This window comes from Branchiostoma belcheri, unplaced genomic scaffold (genome assembly GCF_001625305.1).
Source record: "Branchiostoma belcheri isolate BF01 breed outbred unplaced genomic scaffold, Haploidv18h27 scaffold67, whole genome shotgun sequence".
NCBI lineage: Eukaryota > Metazoa > Chordata > Leptocardii > Amphioxiformes > Branchiostomatidae > Branchiostoma > Branchiostoma belcheri.
The window spans coordinates 913,365-940,861 of record NW_017804320.1 but is presented as its reverse complement, the minus strand read 5'-3'; the positions used below and the strand labels follow the sequence as shown (position 1 = coordinate 940,861).

At 41.3% G+C, this 27,497-nt stretch overlaps 1 protein-coding gene across 2 annotated transcripts; it reads left to right on the top strand.

Moving 5' to 3' along the window:
• Positions 1 to 636: 636 nt before the first annotated feature.
• Positions 637 to 11,785, top strand: LOC109483919 (homeobox protein unc-4 homolog). Of its 2 annotated transcripts, none has more exons than XM_019787058.1 (3): positions 637 to 1,062; positions 1,932 to 2,107; positions 10,769 to 11,785. In XM_019787058.1, the coding sequence occupies exons 1-3, from the start codon at positions 795 to 797 to the stop codon at positions 11,780 to 11,782; spliced, it is 1,458 nt and encodes a 485-aa protein (XP_019642617.1). In that variant the 5' UTR covers positions 637 to 794; the 3' UTR covers positions 11,783 to 11,785. The 2 variants fall into 2 exon arrangements, with proteins under 2 accessions (XP_019642617.1, XP_019642616.1); XM_019787057.1 differs by having other exon boundaries at positions 1,890 to 2,107.
• The last annotated feature ends 15,712 nt before the right edge of the window (positions 11,786 to 27,497 follow it).

Sequence of the window (27,497 nt, the reverse complement as noted above, 5' to 3'; positions counted from 1 at the left end):
GCGACCTTCCACCCTCCCCCCGACCAACCTCTCCGCGCTTCTCGCTCCCCTTGTAATTTTTAGTTCCGAAAACACACATGGCTCCAATTACTCAATGCAATATGTATGAAAATCTATTACTTCTCGCCCGCAGCGTCGAAACCATGTATAACTTTTAACGTGTAATTAGGAACAGATCGATCTATCAAAATCAGGTCTGTCTAGCCCGAGGCCTCTCTCTCCCTCTCCTCACCTCGCCGTGACAGCTCGTTTGGCCGTAGGTGTGGGGGAGGGGCTCGTTCGTATAATTAGCTGCCAATGAGCACTGGGGCTGGTAATGTCTTCAGCTGTAAACAGCCAATCGACTATTCGATGGTCCGACTAGTTACTGTGTATCACCTATATTTTTGCTTGGCCATTGAGGTTATAGCATTATGAAAATAAACTGATTTGCTAGAAAATAGAGTGATGTGTGGATGTAGAAATGAGTTGGTTTGGTTGCGGTTAAAATGTTAGCGTGTTTGGGTAAAAATTATTCCGTGAGTTTTTTTCGTCGCTGTGAAAATTGGAGGATTTTACGGTGTGTATTCATGGTTGTGAGAAGGTCGGGCTGTGATTGGCCAGGCCCGTGTCGGGGTGACGTGCAGGCACCCCCCTCCGTGTCAGGACTAAACCCGAGTGAGTGGCGCACATGAGCATCAGTCTCATGTCCCGTCTCGTCACGTCCGTATCACCAGGAAGATTCGTCTGTTAGTCGGTTCGAGTCCGTATACGTACGCAGGGACAGTATTTGTGTGTGTGTACGCTTCACAATCATGATGGACAACTGCCTGATCACCCAGCAGTTCCCCCACCTCAACGGAGTCAACCTGCCTGGCTTCCCGTACACCCACCCGCCGTACCCCCATGCCGCCTTCGACTTCCCGCCGACCTCGTCGGGCCTGCCCGGCGGGCCCAGGCCGTTCTCCATCGACGGGATCCTGGGCGGCGGCGGGCACCCAAACGCCTCCTTCCCGCAGACCTCCATGATCCTGAACGGTGGCATAAATGTCATCACCACCACGGCTGGGAACAACAAACAAGGTACGGCCTGGCTAGCACACATGTTCAACCCTGTCTATGGTCTAACTCCCAGGACAGAAATTATGTGTTCTTGTGTTGAGTTGCTGGTGGCTCTTTGTTAAATCGTTGTTTGTTTTATTTCATGATCTCTTCTCCTATGTTTTGTGTTTGTCTGTGACTGAAATACTGTGTAGTGACATACTATCTGTGTAGGTTACGAGTCTAAAAGGCTAACAGTAACTTCCCATAGCGCCATGTACTAGTACTTAGTTCTACATTAGGTTTACGACGAAAAAGAGTCGAGACGACGTCCCCTTTTTGGTCGCCCTTACGTAACAAAAGGAGGGTCGTGAAAAATTCTGCAGTGTTATAGTGCTACCTCGCTCACTGTCGTCGCCCTAACCGGTTCACCGTAACATGGTGAATAATTTCTCGGGAACAGAGCTCACCCTGTCCCCCGGAGTGATTGAGTGTAGCCCGGTGGGGAAAGGCCTCCGGCACGGTCGCTGGGTATATCATGCACGACAATTAACGCTCGCCTCGCCACAGACTTGGTGGAAAGTAAACGTAGCGAATCACTCAGGTGTTCCCTGGCCAGGCATAGGCAGGCCGGGCAAAGAGTTTGGCTCTCTCAATCACAACCCAAACACTGTCAACAAAAAACAAAGAAAACTTCCTAATATAACAGCATTTTCAAGAAAACTAGAAATACCTCAGGAAATCTTACACAGGTAAAGATGCACTTATTCACCACTGTTCTTGATAAATCTTACTACCTGGCTTTTCTACCCAGACAAAACCAACCGTCACCTTCCCTGAACGTTTTCTCTCAATTATTGTCTTTCCAGAAAGCAACAACTTGAGGGATTCTCTACTGTTTTCCTTTGTAGAAAACGGGCAGGATTCTGGAGAAGGCATGCCTCCTAAGCGGAGGAGAACCAGGACCAACTTTAACTCGTGGCAGTTGGAGGAGTTGGAGCGCGCGTTTCAGGAGAGTCACTACCCGGACGTCTTCATGAGAGAGGCGCTCGCTCTCAGGCTGGACCTCGTGGAGTCTAGAGTACAGGTGAGACAAACGCAAAAATCTCTCTTTTTCTTCATAAATTGTCCCGGGTTCGAGTCCTGACATGCCACCGATCTTGTGCACTTGGAAAAGGCACTTTACATGACTTTCCTTACCCAGCTCAGATGAAAATGAGTATTGCATTGTCCCATGTGTTGGTGGCGGCATTAATAATAATATAAGTTGAAAAAAAATTGAATGTGCCGTCACCACGTCTTGTGTTTACTTGTTGGAATATAAAAAGTGTCGTCTCAAGTCAGTCACGTTGACTCTATGTGCTTAATACATGTATAAGAACGTTTCAAAAGATATCAGACACCCAACTCAACACTTTCTGCACTTCTCCAAATGAGAACATTAAGATTATATTTGGGTCTTTTGATTAGACTATCCACAGACGACGTATTTCTGCATTGGACAGAAAAGTAGGAAGAGGTAGATTAAGTAGCTCGCTAAGATTTATTGAGATTCTTAACCACGATACACCCATTTGAGCTCTAGTCGTAAACAGTCTGTACTACTAAAAAAAAAACCTCTCCTCGCCCGTCCAAGCGTTACGCTGGTCTTCTCGAAACGGAAAAGGCTGCCAGAAGAAAATTTGCCGGGGAAAATATATACGTGCCTCCATGTGTGGGAAAAACGCGTCTAGGCAGGGAAATATTCAGCGGTTAGTCTTGTGTTGAAAGACATGTCGTTATAGAGTAAAGAACTTTTCTCGCTTGACTTCTTCAAACCAAAGTAGTTTAGTCCGTACCTCGTCGACGCTTTAAACCTAATTAGCGGAAAGCATTTCTAATCAAACGTGGTAGTGATGGTATTTCGTGCAGTCTTGTAGCAGTTTTTTTCGTGGGAAAATAGCGAGAAGTCCCCCCGCCAAAAATCAATTAGCGTTCGGCGACTGAGACAAGAAGCCACCGACTGTTTGTGGCTTCTTACCGCCGCTTAAACAAACTTCTGTCGGGGGTACGTTTGATCGGTTACGGCCCTCCACCGTATGGTCCCCGCCTCGCCAAGCCGGATTTTCTCACCCCTAGCCCCGCGTATATCTCCCACACTTCCCCCTAACATACCCCATGCCGTCATTTGTCACACTAATACCCTCTAAAAACAACAGTAAAAACATAATCGAAAAGTTGACAAGAATGGCCGGCTTATTAACGAGTTCGCCACATAATAGGTGCTAATTCTATCAAATAACCATTAAAACATCGGGAATTGTCGCCGTGTTATACGTTGTAATCTTGTTGTTTTGAGAGGGACCGTTTGACACATGTGTGCCAGTGATGAATTGGGTTATTAGGATGCGGGTGACAATCCCTACCTAGTCGGGAAAATTTCGGTAACGAATTCCGCAGCTCGCGTGCCCATATTTTAGACCATTACGTGCCTGTGGTTCGTACTCAGAACATAGACGCATTTCACTCCTCTTCATTACATTTCATTCATGCCTGTCGGCGATTCATAAATATGCTTCTAAAATTAATATCATCCCATCAAGCAAAAAGACACAAATACATTTTTTATTAAAAAATACACATACAAGGACGGACATTTCTAAGCGGTTGATTCAAAAAGAGCACAAGTAATTCTCATATGTTGTCCTTGCAGATAGTCTATAATTGTGACTGTAACTTTGCGGTGTGTATTGAAGGGATGGCAAATCTATTTGTTGTCTTAGTCGTCTGATTAAGTAGGGTTATTTTTGCCGTGTGTGTATTCCTCGTCGGAAGTTCACGATTTGGTGTGTACTGACTGAGCGGACTTCCTTCTCAGAGTTAGCGCACGTTTGCATTGTGTACTAGCCTCTAGCCACATAAGCACTGCACATCTCTCTCTTTGCCATGGCGGTTATTTTTCTGCTACGTTACGTCTCATAATGTAACGTCTGCCCCATGGAAACGCACCGCCCGCTTCTATTTGGGCCCGAAAACGCTTGACATAAATTCTCCCGTTTCGCCCATGCCTTTTTCACCGGCCGTTCCGCCATGTTGTTTCGGTGCACAAATCCACCAGACCCCGAGAACACTCCAAGAGTCACCCCCTCCCACACACAAAAAAAGGAAAATCCAGCAAGCAAATAAGGAAATGGATTCAGAATACTCCAACAAAGGCCAATTAGAATTAACAAACCGTTTCAATCTAGACTTGTGTTTGGTTATTTAGCGGGGATTGAGTCGCTATTATGGGCGATAAGTTCGCACCTGCGCGACTATTCTTCCATGAAGCCCTCGGGTTTTTCTTTTTCCTAAAAAAAAAAGCTCGACAATTCGCAAGACAAAAATGCACGGGTCCTGTTTCTTGTCCCCTGAGCCTATATCTTCTAAGTCGGTTACAAGAAAATTGGCGGATAGTTTTAACACGGTATTTGGCCATGCATACCGATCCTCTTTGTCTGTGAATCAGATAAGATGTGGTGCTTCTTTTTCTTACAATGTAAAAACGTATCGGGGTGAAGACGGAACAATCGAAGTGTCACAACTGGTCTTAAGTGGGCCACTTAAAGCTGCTCCAGAGATCTTCAAGTTTTCACACCTCTCGACCCAGACAAAACAGATACAAATCTATTGAAGTATATATATTCTGTCGGACAATACGATTGGCTATTGTTTAATAATGGTGTAGAAAAACAACAAGTTTATCACTTTGTTGATGCGTATAAAATTCAATCAAAGCTTTCCCGTTAAACTATTTCCACATCTGAAATTGTAAGTAATAATATAAATCATTGAATTAGATTGCATGTTGAATATACATTAAACAACAAATATAATGTATGCATTCGCGTACACATGTGCAACTTTAGTGGATAGAAATATTAGTGTTATTTATACATACTCTGCGAGTACAAATATCAGAGTGTAGGGAGGAAATGGCCACCTCAAAAAACCGCCAACCCTAATTTGTTTCCTCCGACTGCTTGTAGATAAGCAACGTGATTAAAGAACCTTACTTGTCAAAACAAACGTTAGTGTAGAGAGAACGTAGACGTGTGTGCTGCACAGATGTGGTACAGTACTAGCCTCCGTAGCAGGCTTATAGAACTGGGGGTTAATTTGGTGGTCTTCGGCTGTTTTCTGATTAGCCCAGTTCTAAAGACGGGGGTAATTCAACCAGGCCGGCTATGTTGTCTAGTATATGCAATCAGAAAATAGCACATAAAAGCTCCCAAAGACCCCCCAAAACCCCCAGTTTTTGGCATGCTATGGAGGCTAGTACAGTACACCCTACTGACGGATAGAAGGTATCGCTAACAAAGCCGAACGCTGGCATATTGCGGGCGTTTGTTACCGGCCCCTGTGCGGTGGGCACCCGGGGCTCGGCCCATATTTCCGCGGCGATGTCTCGGCGGCTGCCCGTGAGCACAAGTCCTCGGGGAACCTCGCCTTTGTTCTCAACCTCTCCATTCCGCTTTTGTTTCCCCATATGAGCACATCTCCTGCTCGCTTTTGAATGTGTCCCCAGGCGGAGAAAAAAAATCACAGGACAAATAATTCAGCTTAACACATCCCTTGGCTTGTTTACCTTACAGTATAGAGTGTTGAGTTCATATGCTAAAAATTTCTTCCACTAAACCCTAGCAAAGGAAACGCACACATTTCAAAGCGGCAGTGTTAATACTTGGAATGATCTGGATATCGTGTTTTCTCTGCTTTAGAGTCAGGAATTTATCAAGGACACGGTGTTAAAAAGTATCACCTTTTTGTCAAACAAATAATGAAATATACCGTTATTAACTTAACCATAGATACACGGAGGCATTAGAAAGGCAAGTAATATTCATTCATCATTCATTTATCCGTGAGTAAAATATATTATAAACGTTATTTGTCTGTTACAAGCACCATAGTTAATTAGGTTCGACACTGAGAGTGTGGCTTTATATTAGAAGTGATTTCTTCAGTCTGAGTTTTTAATAGTTGTTCTAGACTGTCGACTTAAAAAAAGGTATCCAGTGCAGTTTTTAGGGCTTGGAAACCCGATTTTTCAAAGCCAATATTTTAGCCATTTATCTACATACCGAGATAAAACCACACTGTCCCAATGAATATTGACCCTCATGGAGCAAAAATGCTCAAAATTCTGACAGAAAATGGTTACTGGAAGGGCCCTTGGCTGACTTTTAGGGTACCACCCAGAAAATAAAGGACTCATCTTGAGGCTTGTTTCTGCAGTTTTAAATACCCTAAGTATGAAATACTGATTAAAATGTGCTAATGTGGGGCAGTATGTGTCAATATCATACAGATCGCCTTATTCAAAATATTTCTAGTTTTGCTGCTCTGAAATCGCATTGGATGCCTGAAGATTGTGTTCTAATCATTTGTCTCAAACCACACACTGTAACGTGACAGTGACAGATGTGTGCTCTAAGTGTAGCTATCGTATTTTGTACACAAATTGACCCAAACTTTTGTTGCTAGTTTTGTTGGTACGTACACCCGTACACATGCGGTATTCAACAACTAGAGACGTACACAAACAGCATTTATGTAATGTAGCCTATGATCAATACTAGAATCTTTAGTTCCTCTTTCTAAGAAAGTTAAGAAGGCGAATCAATGATTTTTGATGTAGTGTTTTGTGCTTTTTTTAAACGTAAACTGTTAAAACAAATCGGGATTAAATGGGGTACTTCCCTCTTGACTCCCAAACCCCGTATCAAGCTGAGAAGTGGGTGTCAAAAATATCGCGGAATGATTTAATAATTTGGTGGTATCCGTTGTGTGAGTGTGAAAAGGGTGTGAACTGCCCCTCCCTCGCCCCCCTCCCCCCTCCCATATGGTGTCCCACTACTCGCGCACTTTCTCACGAGAAGACACCTACTCGTCGAGTCACAACGGCAAGTTTGAACAAAAGCATTCTCTTGATTTATTATTCTGCTAACAGGTGGACTTTCAAGGACTAACAGTAAAAAAAGAAGGAGTGCCCAGCAGAAATTTTATCGTTGAAGGAATGTTTCAAGTTCGAAATTAGATTTTTCGCCTGTTTCAAAGAAACCTAAAAACAAAAGAAGGACGGTAGGGACCGGATATAATGTGTTAGAGTGTTTGTTTATGTGATAAAGATGCCCTTGGATATATCTAAGAATGTCTACACTGCATGTTTTCAGTTTTGCAAACACAGTGGTCAGTTTTTGACTGGGAACTTTAGTGAAATTGCAGTAGTGAGGATGTCGACAAATTTGTTGAATTTTTGTAGCTTGTCAACATGAGATTATGCACTATTATATTAGTCTCCAAGCAGATTTTTCGGTGAGGGGAAGTCAGCATCAAATTGGCCAGTCTGTAACCATTTCCCCACCGACTGTCCAATTCGATACTGTCTTACCCCCACCAAAAGATCTGCTTGGAGATTACTACTATATAAGTTTGTTAAAGAAGGCATGTGCAACAAATTGGAAAATATATATCAGACGGAACTGCAATAGCCGATTTCCGTGTTCCTTGTTTATGTTTCCTTTTCTTGAAACCAATTCTGGGACAAGCACCGTCCTCGATTGCTCGCGTGCTTTTGTTTATTCGCCTGTGGTTCCCTTGAGGGAAAAAAGGGCCATTTTTAAACTGCCACGGACCAGCGAACTTACCACCAGACACACTCAGACTAGCTCTAAATCACTTGGGATGTATCCTTCGAGCACGAAATAGAATTAAAGCTTGACCTACGTGTGTATACACAGACAAAACAGTAAAGATAAAATTTCAATCTAACTTTTCGTAAATCAACTTTAAGTATTGCTATCAAAATGATTTTTTCTCCAGTTTTTTTTAGTACTCTAGAAAAACAGCCACGCAAGCAACAGCGCTTATTCGCTTCCTTCAATGAAGTCTAACAACTTTTAACACTGAAGTATGAACTTTTCAACTATGTACAGGCCAAGCTGTTGTCTGTACGGGGAATCGTAACTTGCACTACTGTTAGACTTTTTGAGAGAGTAGCTGTGTTCTGTACTGTATTTTACAGACTTTTATAGTTTCGTTGGGAGTTTCAGGCTCCACAAAAATGCCTGAGAAACCCCGTATGGTATGATTCCAGCTCTTTCAAATCATCGTTAAGAAATGGTCTAAGATCTAGCTTGCTATTCTCTGACTTGAGCACATTTGGCATGGAAAAGGGATGGGCACAGTTGAGGAGACATTTTGTAGTGTGACAGGCAACGTCAGTTATTGTCTGAGGCATTGATTAGCCAATTATGGTGTCTTGACACACGGACAGTTAATCAAACATAACTGGGTTACAAAAACGTCAGGCTAGCACAAAAGAGCCTCTGTTTTTCCTCACTGCAACCTATTAAAAAGGCATCAACGTTAAACGGAAAGGGAAGCACTGTCCGGTCAGATCCCTCAGGCATTTCCAAAATTTGTTCCACTACCACAAGACGATCTTCTTTTCTACTGAGAGAAAAACAAGACGCCCTAACAACACAACAAAACAGGAACGGTCGTCTTGGAACTTAAATTATCAGGTGTTTCATTGAGAAAAACGTATTGGAGTTAGTTCCAGTGTGAAACGTACCTAAGATCCAGTGTGTTTTCTTAGTTTTGAGTGACCGACGGATGTGCTTGGTAAGAAAATAATCGGACGGCTGACCGGGTCATTGGTAATTGTTGGACACGGGTGGGTTGGGGTAGAACATACACCGGGAGGAGGCCACACACCAACACTCAAGGATGGACCCCCAAACAACCAAAACACAGTCCCGCGCGTTTTTCACATATTCTGTGCTTTATTAACAAACAGAACACCTTGCTAGGACAGTGGGAAGGATTGTTGTACCGCAGGGTTTGGAGACAAGATCTTTTGTTTGTGTTACGCCGGTGGTCGTGGTCTGTGGGCACTGGTGCCTTATGAGTTCTCCACTCTATCATACAGGTCCTGTCTAGTCTCCACCAGACTTCTTTTTCAGGCTGAATAAATCGTAGAAATCGGCCTAAAAAGGGTGCTAATTGGCCAGAGAAGGTAGCCGGCCAGAGAAGCTCCATTTGCCTACCAAGAAGCTTCTCTGGCCGGCTACCTTTTTCTCTACAATTAATATCGTTTTAAACCGATTTCTACGATTTATTTAGCCTGCAAAAGAAGTCTGGTGGGGACTAGGTCCTGTCACCCAGGGATAAATTAGAACTAACAAACTCTCCTGCGGTGAAACATGCGGTTCCCGATGCTGTGTTTTAAACCTTTCTAGCCTATAGTCTTACAGTCATCCAATGCCAATCCATGGCGGCAAAACTTGGCTACATATTGTTACATACTGTCCCACATTTGAATCAGTATTTCATACAGTTGGGCTTTTAAACTGCAGAAACAAGCCCCAAGATTAATCCTTTATTTTCTGGGTGGTACCCTAAATATCAACCAAGGTCCTTCCGGTAACCGTTTTTCGTCAAAATTCTGGGCATTTTTGCTCCATGAATGTCGATATATATTAGGACAGTTTTGTTTCAACTTAGTGTGTAGATAAGTGACTAGAATATCGACTTTGAAAAATCTGGTTTCCGAGTCCTAAAAACTGCACTGGATGCCTCTAAAACTTTCAAGCCTATATTCTCAACCGTAGACGACCGCTTCGTGTGAATATTTAATAGGGTTAACTTTGGAATGAGGGTAATACAGCTCTGATTGACAGAGAAGCAGCGTCGTTTACTTTTCTGGGGGAAGGAATTATTTTAATAGTCGAGCGATTCGTGGATTTCCGCGACCGCTGACGTTATGGTTCATGTCCCAGAGAAAATTTGTTTGCTCCCCTCTTTTGCCTGTATGAATTACAGAGTGGCCTGAGGGGTTTTGAATACTTTGGGCGGAAACTCAACACCTAGTCTGGTCCTGCCTAGTCCCGGGGCAAGTTTTACCGAACTATACACACACATATGGCCACTCCAATTCCAAATCCCTGCCTAGAATATTAGCCCTATTTCTTCTCCTGTCAGCGAACATATGACAACTTAATAAAGTTTTAAAACAGAAAAAATGACTGACTTTCAGAACTATGGTTAAAGTTGCCAACAAATTCTTGATAAAGATCACCGACTTCTCAGTCAAAGACTTTCATGTTGTATTTATATGTACACAAACTATATGTTCTAAACTTTGTGTACACAATCATAGTCCTATTGTCTTGAGTGTTGAACGTTCATGTGTGAAGATTCTTAACTTGGCCATGGGTTTTGTTAATGAGTTTTTAAGACAAACACTTTAGTCCTCTTCGTTTTAGTAAACATCCTGCATTAGATAGTGCTGACTTTTTCGAGATGAAAAAAAATGAATACTTACAGATTTTAGATACACTTAGAAAAGCTAGTAATCTAAATATAAAATATCACTATTATACGAACAGGTATGTTAGTATCTAGTCTTGATCGAAACATTTTTTTTTTTGGTCCAACATGTAATCACAAGACGTGGTGACGGCACGTTCAAGTTTTTTTCAACTTATTTTCATGCCGCAACCAAAAATATAGGACTACACAATACTCATTTCCACCTGAGTGAAGTGAGGAAATTCGTGTAAAGTGCCTTTCCCAAGGGCACAAGATCGGCTGCATGGCAGGGTTCGAACCCTGTATATTGGCAGTTTCCTCTATCCTGTACGTTTGTTTATTTGGTTCTCCTGTAATCCCGTGTTGTTAGCTGACCCGGTTGTTCTGTTTGTTCCCCCCTCCCTCCTCCCAGGTTTGGTTCCAGAACAGACGAGCGAAGTGGCGTAAGAAGGAGAACACCAAGAAGGGCCCGGGCCGACCGGCTCACAACGCTCACCCCCAGACGTGCAGCGGCGACCCCATCCCAGCAGAAGAGCTAGAGAGACGACAGAAGGAGAGAGAGGAAAGGAAGAAGAGAAAACAGCTGGAGAAGCAGAGGCAGAAAGGCGCGATGCGAGCGGAGGGCAGCCAGGCAGGAGACGACGGGGCAGAGAAGGCTAGCCTCTCGGGCGACCTCGATACCTCCACCGACAACCCGTGCCGAGCGGACGGGGAGAGCAGGTGGGGTGAATCGGACTCGGGGAACACGACAGATTCTTCCTCCACGTCCTCAAACTACGAGCGGGTACGCGCGAGGAAAGACGACACCACGGCCGCCTCTTTAGTAGTAACAGACGACCAAGAACAACATCACCAAGACGACACGTCGTCACACCAAACGCCCAGTCACACAGAACATTTCAACACTACCGAGGAAGCCGCCGCGACCACAGAAGAGAATCTACCCTCCTCTGAAACAACGTTAGACAGAGACAGTGTTTCTGTAGCGGACTCGGCAACCACAACGTGCTCTACCGTGTCTACCACCCCGCCGTGTACGGCCCAATCCCCCACCCGGCCCGCTACAAGCCCGATCAACACCGTCACCAAAAGCCCGTACAGCATCGAGTCGCTACTCGCTGAGCCCAAGGTACCCCGAGGGAGGAGACCCAACACCAAATACCCTCGGGTGCAGGCCAGCAAATCAGCCTACTCCAACGGACTTGTCCCGGTTTATCCCATCACTCAGCCCGTAGGCTTCATGGTGCAGCCTTCGGTAGCAACTGCCGTGTCGCCGACGCAGGTGTCCCCGACCCTCCCCCTCGCCGCCGAGCGGCAAAACTCCAGTATCGCCGCGCTCAGACTCAAAGCCAAAGAGCACCAAATCACGATAGACAGTCAGCTCGCCGAGAACTTCAGACTCTCACCAGACAGGTGTTCTGTGTAAAAATAAGCCATAACATTCCCATTAACTCAACGAGATGTGTACATGTGTATGTATGTATGTAGACCCAGTGAAAATTATTAATATTTATGTAATTTATCAAAATTTATACTCACACCTCTTTGAATAATACATGTTGTCCTCTACAGCGGGATTTTTTTTGCGCAAATTGATATGGATTTGGTAAAATGTCAGATCGCTGAGGTTCAGTAGCCCGCCGGTTGTGTAATCGAGCTGTAGTGTTTGCGATGTGGACGTTCTTTGCTCGAACAATTTACACGTTGTGAACTCTACCAGACGCATGCAGCGATTGGGTCATTCTTGTGGTTTAAAAATTCAAAAATTAACGGTCACAACGGCAGCTGGTGCGTAACTTTTCCTAGCAGGCCGAATCAAATGAGTTCTTAGTGTATGGTACCTTTAGGTCTTGTCTGTACTTCGTCTATTTGTTGTTAATTCGTTTAATATTTTTGCTTTGTGCTTTGTGATGTTGGTATTTTCCAACCGTCGTTTGTAATTTGTGACACCCTCCAGCATTGGTGGAACGCTATACGTGGAAAAATATTGCTACATTTCAATTCTAATCGAATGTTATTATATATACGTGTATATGTTAAAGGAATAGATTTATCTTTAAATTCGTATAACAAGTATAATAATTACTTGTCAGTATTATTGGAAGAAGGTGGAAAAGTTGCTAATTTTTGGAAAATAAAGTGGAATTGGTTCTTGTAACTTTCGCTTGTGTCTATTGTTCTGTAAATGCTATAGGAGCACAGAGTAAATGGAAAATAGCATTGGCAGGTGTCAGGCAAACGGAGCGTGACAATGTAATTTTTGAGGAAATTTGGCTGTGGTCAGCTACCCGGCCATAAGGGCGGCATACCCGCTGGGATGTAATTTAGATGTAAAGTCATTTTGGAATTTGTTAAGCGAGCAGAACTATTAGATACAACCGGACAGTGGTCTTCTTTTCATTGCCAATAATCGTGTTGGGAAACCGTAAAAAATTATTGACAAAACAGATAATTATCGACGAAGTGTTTATGTTTAGAATATGAATATACAGAAATAGATTAAAAGGTAACTGGCATAGTGCGACTATGTAGGTTACAGACCAAAACACAAATAATTCTATATCCTAATTGAAAAAAAAAAATCCCAGCTTTTCTACTTCAAGTATTTTGGGAATGTTGCTTCTTTTGCAAATGTACCAGTCACAGTTCGGTCAAAATGGGCAATTGTTAGAAATACTATAGGATTTAGTGTTTCAAGGCTTTTTGACTAAAAAAAAAGAACTAAACTATTGTGAAGGACTTAGAGAATTGTTTGTTTTCGTTAAAAAACATTAAATACAGTTGAACCGAGAGTGTGACAAACGTAAATGGACATGCAAAAATCGCCCACAAACATTTTTCTTTCAGCATCATTCTGTCAGCCCCCTAATAAATTTCTTTTCCTTGTAACGATTTTTTCAAAACTGTGACATCGATCAGCATACCGTTTTTTTGTGTATGTGTATCATGCTTCTTCAATTTTTGTATTGAATTTTAAAATTTTCCCGCCAAATCATTGATACGTACAGTTTAAGATCAAAAAGCAACATACATGTCAATACCTGTAAAGATTTTTAAAAAATTGTTAGCATTTCTGACTTTAAATCTCGGCGCTTCACAAGAACATAGAGTTTAAAAATTAAATGAATGAATACAACTTTCCGCATCTATACTTTTCCACGGTTTCGCTGTATCTATATAAACAATAACATGTGACAATGCCCCTATGTCCCAATATCGTCAACTAAGAACGTTATTAGTGTAAACATTGGCACAGTCCCTCCAGTGCTGTACGTGTATAATGAATGAAAGATCTTTATTGTACGTTTACGCTCTTACAAACTAAGTACAGGTCATGAATAAACAGGGGGAAAGAATACAGCAAAAACACTTAAACTATACATACTGATGTGATCTACTATTTACAGGTTCAACTTCTTCTCGCTTCTTGAGGCAGCTGTAAATGTACGAAAAAATGGAGGTAAAGAATACATGGTTCGTCAAGTATCATAAGGAATACATTTTTTTTTTGTGGTTTCATGTAAAAGTCTAAAGCTAGTGGGGAACGTATTTTCTGTCCCTGGTAGTACCCTGAAGCCCGCGGCATTACCAGCCATGTATGCGGGTGATTCATGCGTTCCCGCCCGGGTGAAACGGGCTGTGTGTCAGGTCATGTCTTGCCACAGTGGCCGTGTGTTTTATTCTCCTAACCCCTCACACCGTCACGGACACACCGTAACGTACGGCCTCTCGCCTTCGGCTGGAGGCGCGACTCCGCCCGAAGGGGGTTCGAAATTGATTCGGTGCGGGGAAAAAAAAATTCGATCGAGGTAACTGAAAAACCCCTCGGGGTTGTATAGAAAAGTATTTTCCAATAAAGATCTGTACATACACGCATCGACTGGCATATCAGAGGGGTTGATTTTTGCGCTGACCAAGTCGTCTGTCTTGCCAATTTGTGTGGCGTTATGGTCTGCCTGTATGCTAGCCGTCTGCACAGAGGTTGTTAAAACGTAGGCTAGGTTAAGTGAGCGGTTTTATTACCCCTAATGCACGTCGCGATTCACTGTAATGGCACTGGATAAAGTTTGAAATCTTTGGGCCATGATTTCATTAGAGTCTAAGACTAGAAAAATATACGTTGCCCTAAATTCAGTCGTTGAAAACTGCATTATAAAGACACGGTGAAGGAAAAAACCTCGCACCAGTAGCTAGCCAAGAAGGTTCTGACAGGTCTATACTCGTCTGAGGCCGTTTACCGCAAATTTATTCCGACGTGTTCCCGATCCTAGTTGAAAATAATGAGCGCCCAACTCGGACGGAATTGGTTTGAAAATCTGCCCGTTTCGTCGGAACTGGTAACGGCGGTGATTCTTTCCACCTCGCCCGGTATAGCAGTCCGTCCCAGCCCTGACCCGCACGACACCCAGATATTGATACGAACGAGGTGTAGATACAAGGGCCAGTAATAGAATTAGCCAACATACACTAGCATAAAATTGAAAATATCATAACGGTCTATTTTTCGGGGGGAAATTTGTCATAAATATGCATGGCCAGACCGGCCAGCAATAATTCTGAGATATAGATCGCAGGTCTAATAGAATCCCGGGTTCGGGCAGCGCTAGAGCGAGAAGAGTTAATGGCTGGGACTGTTTCTGTGTTGATCTGCGGGAGCCCACGACTGACCGAGCAGCAGGAAATGTGCAGCGGCGGCGGTGAAATGATGGGAGAAGCCCCCCGATCAATCTACGGCGGCGCAGCGTGAGCCGCAACGTGTACGCTTCGGGCCGACACGCTACCGCGCCCGAGCAGCACGGTTCACGGCCCCCGCCGACGTGCCCCCGCACGTACCATCTGCAGGGTTCGATTTTATTACTTTTCTATATTCATGGCAAATTTGACGGAGTCTACTGGGTTTTTCCTAAATTACAGCCAATTTATGAACCATTTATTCCGTGTAAACTATCCAAATTCCCCATACAGCCTAATTTATTTTGTAATGAATCTTGCAGAAAGGTGGGTCCGTAGGGAAACAGGCTAGCTCTACGTCAGAGAAGCCCATTGACAAAGCGTGGCCCGGGTAAACCCGTACTCTGTTTTACTAAAAATCCCACATTAAATCGTCCAAAACTGCATCATATACTTTTTATACGTTTCTAACTATGATGTACAAAGCTAAAATATCACGTTGTTCCCACACAAAGGAGGCATTGTGTTCATACACCATTAACTTAAAGGTGGGCAAAACGAATCCTTTGAAATATGGAAATGGCACGGAAAATGCTTGTTGACAACGGTTAACCCTCGGTTCAAGCTCATTTTTGTCAGGCTATATGCTGAACACTCGGGGCGTTTTGTTCACACTAATTCCAGACAATTTCAACTCAAATTCTTGAGTAGCGAGCACTGCAAAAGCTTAAGCTAAAGCTTGGTTAAACAATCTTATAGAATGTTAACAAATATCTTAATAGCTTAACTCTGTTTCTTGTTATGTGTCGTGTTGTAATTTTTATTTTATGTCTAGTGGTGACGTGAATATAAGCTATGTCGCTTGAGTGCGTTACCACTATGTATTGTATTGTTTGTACATTGAAATGAAAAAAAAATGTTAACAAAACCAAACTACGAACAGAAGGTAGCATTTTCTAGTTTTGCTCTACAGTTTAAAACTGTGACAACTTTAAGAGTAGCTAGAGTTTTAAATCTTCGACCATAGAAACGATCATTATGATTGAAACATTATTCTATGAGATTTTCAGACTGAGAATATTAAATATGCTTTATAATCTTGTACATAACATCTATCAACTACATGTTGTCAAGAAGCGTATAAGGCTTTCAAACAATGTTGATTGTTGTGTTATTTTTTTCCGATATAGAAAGTTTTAAGTAAAAAGCTGAAGCTTTGAAGTTAGGAGTAAAGTATTCATTTATTTATTCATGTCAGCTTTGTTGCATGAATGTAACTTGGCAGGGGAAACAAGAATTAATCTTTTGCTTACCCCTGTCCAAAATAAAAAAAAAAACATAACTAATAAGTACAAATTGTATACTAACAGAAACACAAGAATGATTTAATTATCATGAAAGTTAATCTGTGTTAATTAATACTACTACTACTAAGAATGATCTAAGATACATGCAAAACACATGCAATTAAAACAAAAAATGCAAAGGTATACGTGATATATAAAACTAGGTAATCAGTTCTAGTTAAATTGTTTTTATGTCGCGACGCGAACCAAAGCGATAATTTTCCTCCGCCTGACGTGAACGGCACGAGATAAGGAAATGAGAAAAGTGAAAATGATCTGGTGTTGTCGGAAAGTGATCTTGTTTCCACGCGGGAGTGCCGTACATCACCACACACCACGCACCACGTACGGTCGCCCTGAGCTAAATATTAGGCCACTCCGACTTCATTTTGTGGATGACATCCGCGCGCGCATTGATTTTCGCCTGTTCTAAAAAAAATCTTTAAAAAACTAAAAAAAAAACAAGCTAAAAAAAAACTAAAAAAACACTAAAAAAAAAAACAACTAAAAAACAAACTAAAAAACCTAAAAAAAACTTTAAAAAAATATCCCCCTAGGCTTTGCCCTGGCTCTAGGCCTGGGTAGTCCATGGTAGTTAGCGACAAGACGGAGGTGGTAACTCTGGAGGACGGCACCCAGGATACCGAAGCTCCACGGAACTCAAGAACTCAGTACATACGTACAGTGCCGATTCATAAATTCCGCAAAAAGCCAGCATGTACCGGCTTGTCGTATACGTCGCTATGTACTGTCGCTAATTCACAATACCGGCTTTGTATTCCTGTGGTTTAGTAGCGCTAGTATTTTTGGCCGGAAATTTTTTTTATTCGCCCGCGCGCACTAGTTTGGGGGTCTTCAGAGGAGTCATCCATAAAATTTAGTCGGTGTGGCCTTACTGTACCTACAAGATTCGCGGTAGGATTACGGCCTGATACGGGAATATTGACAATAAGGAGACAAAAAATATGGCAAATATTTCCCCTGGACCTTCTCAAAACATCTTGGGGAGTTTCCAAAAGGAAAATATTTCTTTTTAAATTAGACGTCCGAAACTTGAAAGAGGATCACCTGCTACGTACACGGTTACCCAACTGTCAGCCTACTTATTTGCTCATACATGCAAATTCCATTGTTATGTTTTTTTGTGTGTGTACTCAACAAGTACTTTTTGAATACAAAAATTCAATCAATGAAATATAGTTTTTATACAAATGCGTTTATTTGCAAGCTTGACTAAATAAAATATAATAGCATCGAGTCCATACTAGTGTCACAATCACTGAACATGATATTATTGTATATAACTACTTTTGTGCATGTTAAATACTGTAATAGTAAATAATAATAACCTTTATTGTACATTCATGCCCTTCCGGGCTAAGTACAGGTGAACAGATGAAATAAGTAGGTAATATACATATGTTTGTTGTACAAACAGCTCTAAATCTACTCTAATACAGAAGTTCGGCTTCTTCTCGTTTCTTTGTGATGTTAAAAATATAATTTGAAATGGGTTTGTATAATACAGGATTATCAAAGCGCATAAGAAAGATAAATTTTTCAACATTAGGCAAGTATTGGCAAGTATTGGCAAGTATGAACGTACTTGTAATATATCTAAAAAGATCATTTCTTTCATTACTTTATAAACTACAATCAATAACAAAGTGGGCTTCATCTTCTACTTTGTTTGAGCTACAAAATTGGCAAATCCTTTGTTCCAGAGGTGATAGTACTTGTACTAGGATAAATTTCAAGACATAATAATAGAGAACATAACGACGGAAGACTACAATAAACAAAGACAAAAACACAGTAAACACTGAACATGATGTTATTATTATTGTATATAACTCCAAATTACGCCTCTCCGCCCCCCATTGACAACCTCCACCCCGGCGGCATCAGCTGCGTGGAATAGACGCACAACTCGCCGTGATATGGAGACACATGTGCGCCTGTATCTGATCAATAAGCATGGGATGTTACGGTACGGCACAACATCTGATAGTACGTGTAATACGCGGGCGATAGCGGCACAGACGGGGCATTGGTGGTAATGACTGTAATGCAGAGATTTCCTGACATAGATACTGTGTGTTGTTGGCGTCGTTTCTTTGGCCCGAGGCGTAACTATACAACAGCAAAATACAGGAAGGTTGACTAGGGTTCTAAATGAGGGATTGCTGAGGAAATTAATGTTTAGGAATTCCTGTTGCGGGGAGTAATGAACGGGCGTTTGGGGAGTAGAAAGACAAGGGGTAGAATTTCACTCCAAGATTTGAGAAAGAGCGTTCAAAGCTAGCCTCTAGTTTAAGTCTAAGTATGGGACATGACTGGGATAGTTTCCACAATACTAATGAATATGGATATGTTCAGCTTAGCAAGTGATAAAAGAAACTATAGCCATATAGTTGCGGAAAGGTTCAATCTTTCTTTGAACTATGCTTTGAACAAGGTTGATTTTAAACCAGCTTGGCTTTGAACTAGCTATAGCCTCTACCAGGCACCGCGGATCGCTGGAAAAATATAAAGGGATAGTATACCAGAAAAGATCCCGGGCCATAGATGATCCAATTTGCGTTTGGATCTTCACTCTGGCCGGATCTTCTCTGGTATACTATTCCTTTATTTTGGCCAATTTCTACTATTTTTCCAGCGATCCGCGGTGCCTAGTACAGGCTAGTTCAAAGCCAATGAGGTTTAAAATCAACCTTGTTCAAAGCATAGTTCAGAGAAAGATTGAACCTTTCCGCAACTATATGGCTATGGTTTCTTTTATCACTTGCTAAGCTAAACATATCCATATTCATTAGTATTGTGGTAACTATTCCAGTGATGTCCCATACTTAGACAAGTTTAATGCAGGTACTGATAGACATAACACAGATTCGTGTGTGTAGTGACGTTGATGCAAACAGAACAAGGGAAGCCGCTATAGCTAGGAGGAAACAAATTATATCGACCTTGACCCAAGATCTACCCAAATACCAAAAACTATAATTTCTATATACTATAATGGCAATTCATCGATGAATTCTTGAGTAACCCTAACCCTAACATATGATTGTGCTAGCTTAAAGGCATCCAATGCGATAAGTTAAACATAGAGACACAAAAACAATGTTTTTGTTAACTGAGACAACAATAGGCATTGGACTAACTAATACGTGATCTTGTATGAATTCATAGAGGTAAACTCATGGTTATATTCTGTTTTGTACTGTCTCTTTGCATTGTCCCGCATTTACAAAAAATATTAGATATGAATATATGAATAGATGTATAGTTATAATGAATTAATTAGATATATTTAAGACTATTTGATTAAAACATACTCAAGAGTGAACATTAAAGTACATCCAGAGTATAAGTGACAAATGTGTATATGTGCATGTACAAGATTAAAGGCATCCAATGCGATTTCAGGGCAGAAAAAGTGCAAATATTCTGAATAAGGCAATCTTTATGATTGACACATACTGCTTCACATTAGCACATTTAAATCTGCATTTCATACTTTTGGAAACAAGACAAGATAAGTCCTTTTTCTTTTATGGGTGGTACCCTAAAAATCAGCCCAGGGCCCTTCCAGTATCCAATTTCCGTCAGAATTTGGGGTATTTTTCGTCCTTTCGGGGTCAATATACATTGGGACACTGTGTAGTGGTTTCAACTCACTATGTAGATAAATGACCAGAGCATTGACTTTGAAATATGGTTTTCAAGCCCTAAACACCTTTTTAATTTCAAGCCCTAAACACTGTAGTGGATTCCTTTAAGACTAGGTACAAATAGCGGAGATTCCTCCGTAGTCCCGGTACGGAGGTAACATGAACGCCAAACGTTGTGGGTCCTGAGGAGTTTGTTTGTTGTTGCATGTCGCGGTGTTGTCACACAGACGCCTGCAGCCAATTAGCAGGGATGTTTCTCGCAATTATTCAATTATAGACAAATTAAGGGCGAACTGGTCTACCGCAGCTGGCAACGAAGTAAAGGCCCCCCATTCCACTAGGACGGCGCTCTCACGGCGCTCTCACGGCGCTCTTACGGCGCTCTTACGGCGCTCTCACCGCGCTCTTACGGCGCTCTTACGGCGCTCTTACGGTGCTCTCACGGCGCTCTTACGGCGCTCTCACCGCGCTCTCACGGCGCTCTCACGGCGCTCTCACCGCGCTCTCACCGCGCTCTCACCGAGCTCTTTCTCTCTGCGACCTGAAATTGGTCGGAGCGGGAAGAGAGCGCCGTAAGAGCGCCGAGGTCACCACGAGAGCTCCACGAGAGTGCCATGAGAGCGCCATGAGCTCCGTCATCTCGACAACTGTTTGGAACCGGGTCATACCGTCGCCGTGAGAGCGCCTAGGACAGCGACCCAACAATGAGAGTCATGAGAGCGCCGAGAGAGCACCGTGAGAGCGTACAACGGTCCCAACATTAATTTATGCAAAACATTTGTATATAGTGTGTTTTTTGTGTACCTGTCCTGTCTTGTTTTTTTTTAACTTATTGTAAAAATCAGTTACACAATTCAGGGATGCATGCAGCATTCCCTGCTTTTGTATGATTTTGTTGATTGAATAATAAACTGTAAACTGTAAAACATGGCGACCTTGGCGATCCCTCCGCTCTCCGACCGATGTCAGGTCGCAGAGTGAGCGCGGCGACAGCACCGCTAAGTGGAATGAGGGGTATAAAAATACGCGGGTGCTAGCTAGATAAAGCTTGTAAGTTCCACGCCCTACACATATAAACGACGCACGGGTACACGAGTGCAGCAATAGCTAGACGATTAAGGCAAAGCTAGTAGTATAAAAGATTATGGGAATTGTAGCAAATTTATTTTCAAGCATCTGTAAGTGTTGTCTTGTATCAACGTACCAACGCTCTACCTTCGAGTCTTATAAAGCTAGATAATTGCCTTTCAATTTGGGCCTCTTTGAGTCAAATGCTCTGATTTAATGTGTCACATTGAATTCTTTTTAAAGAAATCAAGTTGTGAACCAAAGCGTGTTATCCAAAATGAAATGCGCAGAGAATTTGCATATTTTGTATATCATATCAAAAAGCATAAAACGCCTACAAGTGACCCGTCAAATACACACTCAATACATATTGTAATAATCTAAATTTTGAACAAACTATATTACTATTAATACTTCATTTTTGCTGCTGCATGCAAGCACAATGTTTTATATCATTTTGGCGATACTACTTTTAATTATCCCACAGACGTCTGGCATAAAAGATAGGCTTATACTCCCATCTGTATTGTGATGTAGTTGACCTTTTTTACAAGTCACTATCGTATTTAATTTCACACGGAATTTAATAACTTGTTAACCTCAATTAGTTCACCCTGGGTGGCTTTAGGCTGGAAATTTTGATTAGGGGCTTGTCACATGTTATCTTCCTGTCATATCAGGTTCCCACGGTTATCATTCTTTTTTGAATATCTGATGAGAAAACCTGCTAAGCTCGACATGTATGGTGAACAAACAAAATGGCGTGACGAAACGAACTCTCGTGAGACTTGAGAGATCCAACTCTCGCGGGATTTGGACGTGTGCAAATATTGATGTTTTTTTTTCATCTCACCAAAGCTTTCGAGTTTTTCCACCTTACGCGGTGAAATTGTGTGTGGGGTTGTATTTTCTCGGGATGGCACGATTTAAGTTTAACGTTGTTGTCTGTGGGCTATCTCGACTCGTCAAAAACCCATTACCAGTAGTAGTTCCAGCGATGGTCGGGCGATGTGCTAGATCAAAGATGGGCGCTCGGCGGGGCAGGGGGATATCTCATGCCTCCATCTGCACTCTGTAGGGCGAACATGAATTATGGGTCTCTTTGGTCGCCGTGCCGACATGTGCTCGGGCAGGGTTTATAATAACTTACAATAACGTCACACACGTCTGACGGTCCCATGAGACACCGCGCGGGACCAGAGGGTAAACTGAAGCCAACCTGCCGGGTCAGTGGAGATAGTAGCCGCGATGGAAATATCACACTGACTCTGGTACTGGCTAGTCTACACCCTAGTCCTTTGCAGGCTCAGTCCGTGCAGGAAAATTGGACCCTCTATCGCCGGCTAACTCCCCTGGCAAGTTACATTCTTTTTAGGACGATTTCTACTATTTATTGAGCCTGCAAAGGTGTCTGGTGGAGACTAGGAGACAGCCGTGCTGGAAAAATCACACTGACTCTGGTACTGTCAAGTCTACACCCGAGTCTTTTGCAGGCTCCGTGCAGGCAAATTAGACCCTTTATCGCCGGCTAACTCCCCTGCCAAGTTACATTCTTTTTGGGGCGATTTCTACTATTTATTCAGCCTGCAAAGGTGTCTGGTGGAGACTAGGAGACAGCCGTGCTGGAAAAATCACACTGACTCTGGTATTGACTTGTCTCCACCGGTACCAGCCGACCTGGTTTGGTTGGCATGCATTTTTCAATATGAATCGAAAGCCATTTGATTCAAAGTTGAGTGAAAATTGCAAATGATCGCCTGATTTTGGAAAAAAAGCAAGAAATTTTGTTGCCCTCTGACAGTGGTCAACATGGCGAAAATTGGCAAAGATGTCTGTTGCCATGCTAGAAGGTGGATGGCAGATACGTATGAAGAGAGGAGACAAGAAAAGGCTCTGATTTATTGTTTTGTCTTACTTTGATGCAGTGATGTATTTCATTTCCTTTATTTTTGATGTTCACTGAATCAAATGTTCACTGTACAATGATTGAAAACTTTTATTTTTCAGTGACAAATGGATGTTGTAATAGTTGACAGTAAACGTAGCACAAGATGGGTATAATGTCTTTTTTTAACAAGGTTTATGATGTCAAAATTTGAAAATGTAGGAATCTTGTTTTTTTTGGCCCGCCTTGTTTTTTTTGCCCTATCGCATTAGATTTGGAGTCTGCAGAGGATGTCATCCATAAGAATTACTTGCTGTGGCCTTACTTCATAATCTCCGTGACTGTTTTTGATTCTGATGTTAAAATTTGAAAATGTAGGAATCTTGTTTTTTGGCCTGCCTTGTTTTTTTCGCCCTATCGAATTAGATTTGGAGTCTGCGGAGGATGTCATCCATAAAATTTACTTGCTGTGGCCTTACTTCATAATCTCCGTGCTGTTTTTGATTCTGATGTCAAAATTTGAAAATGTAGGAATCTTGTTTTTTTGGCCCGCCTTGTTTTTTTTCGCCCTATCGCATTAGATTTGGAGTCTGCGGAGGATGTCATCCATAAATTTTACTTGCTGTGGCCTTATTTCATAATCTCCGTGACTGTTTTTGATTCTGATGTCAAAATTTGAAAATGTAGGAATCTTGTTTTTTTGCCCTATCGCATTAGATTTGTAGTCTGCGGAGGATGTCACCCATAAGAATTACTTGCTGTGGCCTCACTTCATAATCTCCGTGCTGTTTTTGATTCTGATGTCAAAATTTGAAAATGTAGAAATCTTGTTCTTTTGGCCCGCCTTGCTTTTTTCGCTCTATCGAATTAGATTTGGAGTCTGCGGAGGATGTCATCCATAAGAATTACTTGCTGTGGCCTTAAGCTTACTTCATAATCTCCGTGCTGTTTTTGATTCTGATGTCAAAATTTGAAAATGTAGGAAACTTGTTTTTTTGGCCCGCCTTGTTGTTTTTTTCGCCCGCTCGCATTAGATTTGGAGTCTGCGGAGGATGTCATCCATACGAATTACTTGCTGTGGCCTCACTTCATAATCTCCGTGCTCATCACATGTACCTGATGATCCTTTTCCAAGAAAAGTCACCTCACCTGTCAGTCATTTCCTGCGATAACCGTGTCACTCCCACCTTATCAGTAATATTACTGCGCCTCCCGAGGCGCTAACACACAGTTATTCCGCGCACGAAGTAGTTCTCATAAGACAAAAGATCGTCAGATTGGAGACACTCGTTGATAAGAAGGTTGTCACTTTAGAAATGAAGCAACAAAGGTAGTGGGACTTAAAAATAGCTGTATAAAAAGTACTGAATAGCGCTCCCATGGTGATACAAACTATTGTTTGTTTGTTTGTTTATTTGCACAAAAAGCAATAAAAATTATACATAATACACTAATAAATAAAACAGGTGCAGGAGGAGGGAAAAAGATTATTTAGCTTATGCTAAGCCCTCCTAACCAAAAGTAAACATAATTGAATTTAAATAACACATAAGGAATTGTTATCAAAATAATTCAAACATGGGCAAAATGAAACAATAACAATAATGAAACAATAGTATACATAAAATAAAATAATACAAATAACTGAACATATTAATCTAATACAAGGGGCTGGGGTGGTTTATAAGATGGGCTTTCAGGGTATTTTTAAAAGTCAGAAAAGAGGATCGTATGTTTCCTTTAATATTTTTTTCTTAAGTGCTGTTGTCTTAGTGTTTTTTAATATTCCAACATGTAATCACAAGACGTGGTGACGGCTCATTCAAGTTTTTTCAACTTATACTAATGCCGCCACCAACATAGAGGACAACACAATACTCATTTTCACCTGAGCGAAGTGAGGAAAGTCGTGTAAAGTGCATTTCCCAAGAGCACAAGATCGGTGGCATGTCAGGACCCGGGACCTCTTGGTTCCGAATCGAGCACTCTGCCGCTACGCCACACTACCCACGACAAAGTTACAAGTTGTAATACAAATCCTCAAAATTCTCCGGCGAATATAATCCATATATTGTCTACTCAAGCAACAACGAAATCTGATATGATTTGAAGAATATACAGCTTTTTGGTCATAATTTTCTTGTGATTACATAAGCTCCGAAAATGTTTGTATTAAAAATGAGTAGATAACATTTGCATGCCAAACCCCATGTAGATCTATTTAAAACATCGTGCAATGATTTTTGTCATACTTTTCTTGTGATTATATAATCTCAAATCCTTTGAAAATGTTTGTATTAAAAATGAGTAGAGAACATTTTGCACGCTAACGCCATGCAGAACTATTTAAAACATCGTGGAATGACTTTTTGTCATACTTTTCTTATGATTACATAATCTCCGATCCTTTCAAAATGTTAGTATTAAAAATGATTAGATAACATTTTGCAAGCCAAACGCCATGTAGATCTATTCAAAACATGGTGGAATGACCTCTTTGTCATACTTTTCTTGTGATTAAATAATCTCCGATCCTTTGAAAATGTTCGTATTAAAAAATGACTAGATAACATTTTTTACGCCTTAACCCTAAACAGTACACCTGGGGTCCGCGCGGACCCCAGCACTATATATTCTGTAATATCTTTTTTGTTTCTAAAGATTTTTTTCTGAAATTTTAGGTAATTGTCACCCACAAAGTTGTCTTTCAATACAGTGCAGAAAACTCCGTTTCTACCATTTATGAAAAAAATTATATCTGATTTTCTGTTGGGGTCCGCGCGGACCCCAGCCGGCTTTCGATCATAATGGACACACTGGCGTTCTTATACATTACCTTATTTCTGTTTTTATATGTTTTTATGCACTCATCGTATGTCTACCAAGTTTTCAGAGAATGGTGTAATAATAGAATTAAATTTTAATAACTTTGGTGTAATTCTGACAACATATGACGTCAGAGCTAATAATATAGTCCGCCATATTGGATTTTGACCAATGACGTCATCAAATTAGCATATTCTATGCATATTAAATGATTTAACTTATATTTAATTATGTAAGATGTTATTAATGTTGGAAAAGAAGTGTAATTTAATATAAAACTCAGAAAATTTTTATGTTTAAACCAAAATTACTTCTATTTTCAAAAAAACTGCCTGCTAGAAACCCGTTGCCATGGCAACACAAAAAAACATCAACTTACTAGTATTCAACTAATATGAACTTTTTTTCAGAGACATTTTAGGAAAGGTCTCCAAATTTGATACTTCTAGCGCAAGCCGTTTAGCCGCTATCTCAGATCAAAGTTGGGCCTCAAAAGCCCCTTCAGTCTGAAATGGGTTTAAAAATCGGGTATTTCTTCTTGTTTTCTTTTCTTCACCAAAAAATAGAAAAAGTTCAAAATGTACGATTTTTGTATGTTAAGTGAACACAGAGGTTCCCACATCAGTTTGCAAAACAATTGAGCTGGTAGCATGTTGATAATTTCTAAAAATTAGCAAAAAACTGTTCTGGGGTCCGCGCGGACCCCAGGTGTACAGATTAATCAGTCCGGGAAGGTGTACTGTTGAGGGTTAAAACATCATGGAAAGACTTTTTTGTCATACTTTTCTTGTGATTAAATAATCTCTGATCCTATGAAAATGTTTGTATTAAAAAAATGACTAGATAACATTTTGCACTCCGACGACATGCAGATCTATTTAAAACATCGTGAAATGACTTTCAAACAGGGTTTAATTCAGCAAAGGACCCGCGATGTTTTGACAGTTATGAGAAGGCTGAGATAACCCGACAACATGCCTGTCAATGTAAGAGATAGAAAAGTCGGCTTTTTTAGTATTCATCCGCCACCCAACGTGATGCTGTGACAAGATATGATAGATGTGATCACTATGAGCGCATCTAAAGCTAGAAACACAAACCAATGCAAAACTACATCAGCATTTCTTTTATTTCGATGCCCTTTTGCCTTAAAGGCTAATCTTCCAGGGCTAAGGCCATGTTGATTTGATTATATGGATGACATCCTCCGGGAACCCCAAAACTGATGCGCGCGTGCGAATAAAAAGTTTTGCAAAAAAAAAAAAGTTTTTTCATTATGAAATCTACGTGGTCATGAGGGTTGAACAAATGGGACAGAATATGGTTTGGCGAATAACCTAGTCTTCAAGTTCATTTCTTCACAATTTCGTCTTTTTTCGTTTGATTTTGGCATTCTACGACATTGGTATGTTTTTTGTTGTAACTTACGGTATATCTTTGCTCATTTTGCAACTGTTTTGTACGATTTACAGTATGGTTAAAAACTTTTTTTTTGTTTTTGAAACGGCCGAAAATTCATGCGCGCGCGGATGTCATCCATATAATCAAATCAACATGGCCTAATACAGAATTAAAAACGCACGTACAACAGATAACTTTTGACATGGCCTTCTGTGATACATGAAATTCCCGGTAGATGTTGCAATATCTAAAAATACATTACAAGAAGCT

Coding starts and splice junctions, on each gene's coding strand:
- LOC109483919 (XM_019787057.1), top strand. CDS start 795: ATGATGGACAACTGCCTGATCACCCAGCAGTTCCCCCACCTCAACGGA. Junction 1,063..1,889: donor GGCTGGGAACAACAAACAAG/GTACGGCCTGGC, acceptor TTGTCTTTCCAG/AAAGCAACAACTTGAGGGAT. Junction 2,108..10,768: donor TCGTGGAGTCTAGAGTACAG/GTGAGACAAACG, acceptor CCCTCCTCCCAG/GTTTGGTTCCAGAACAGACG.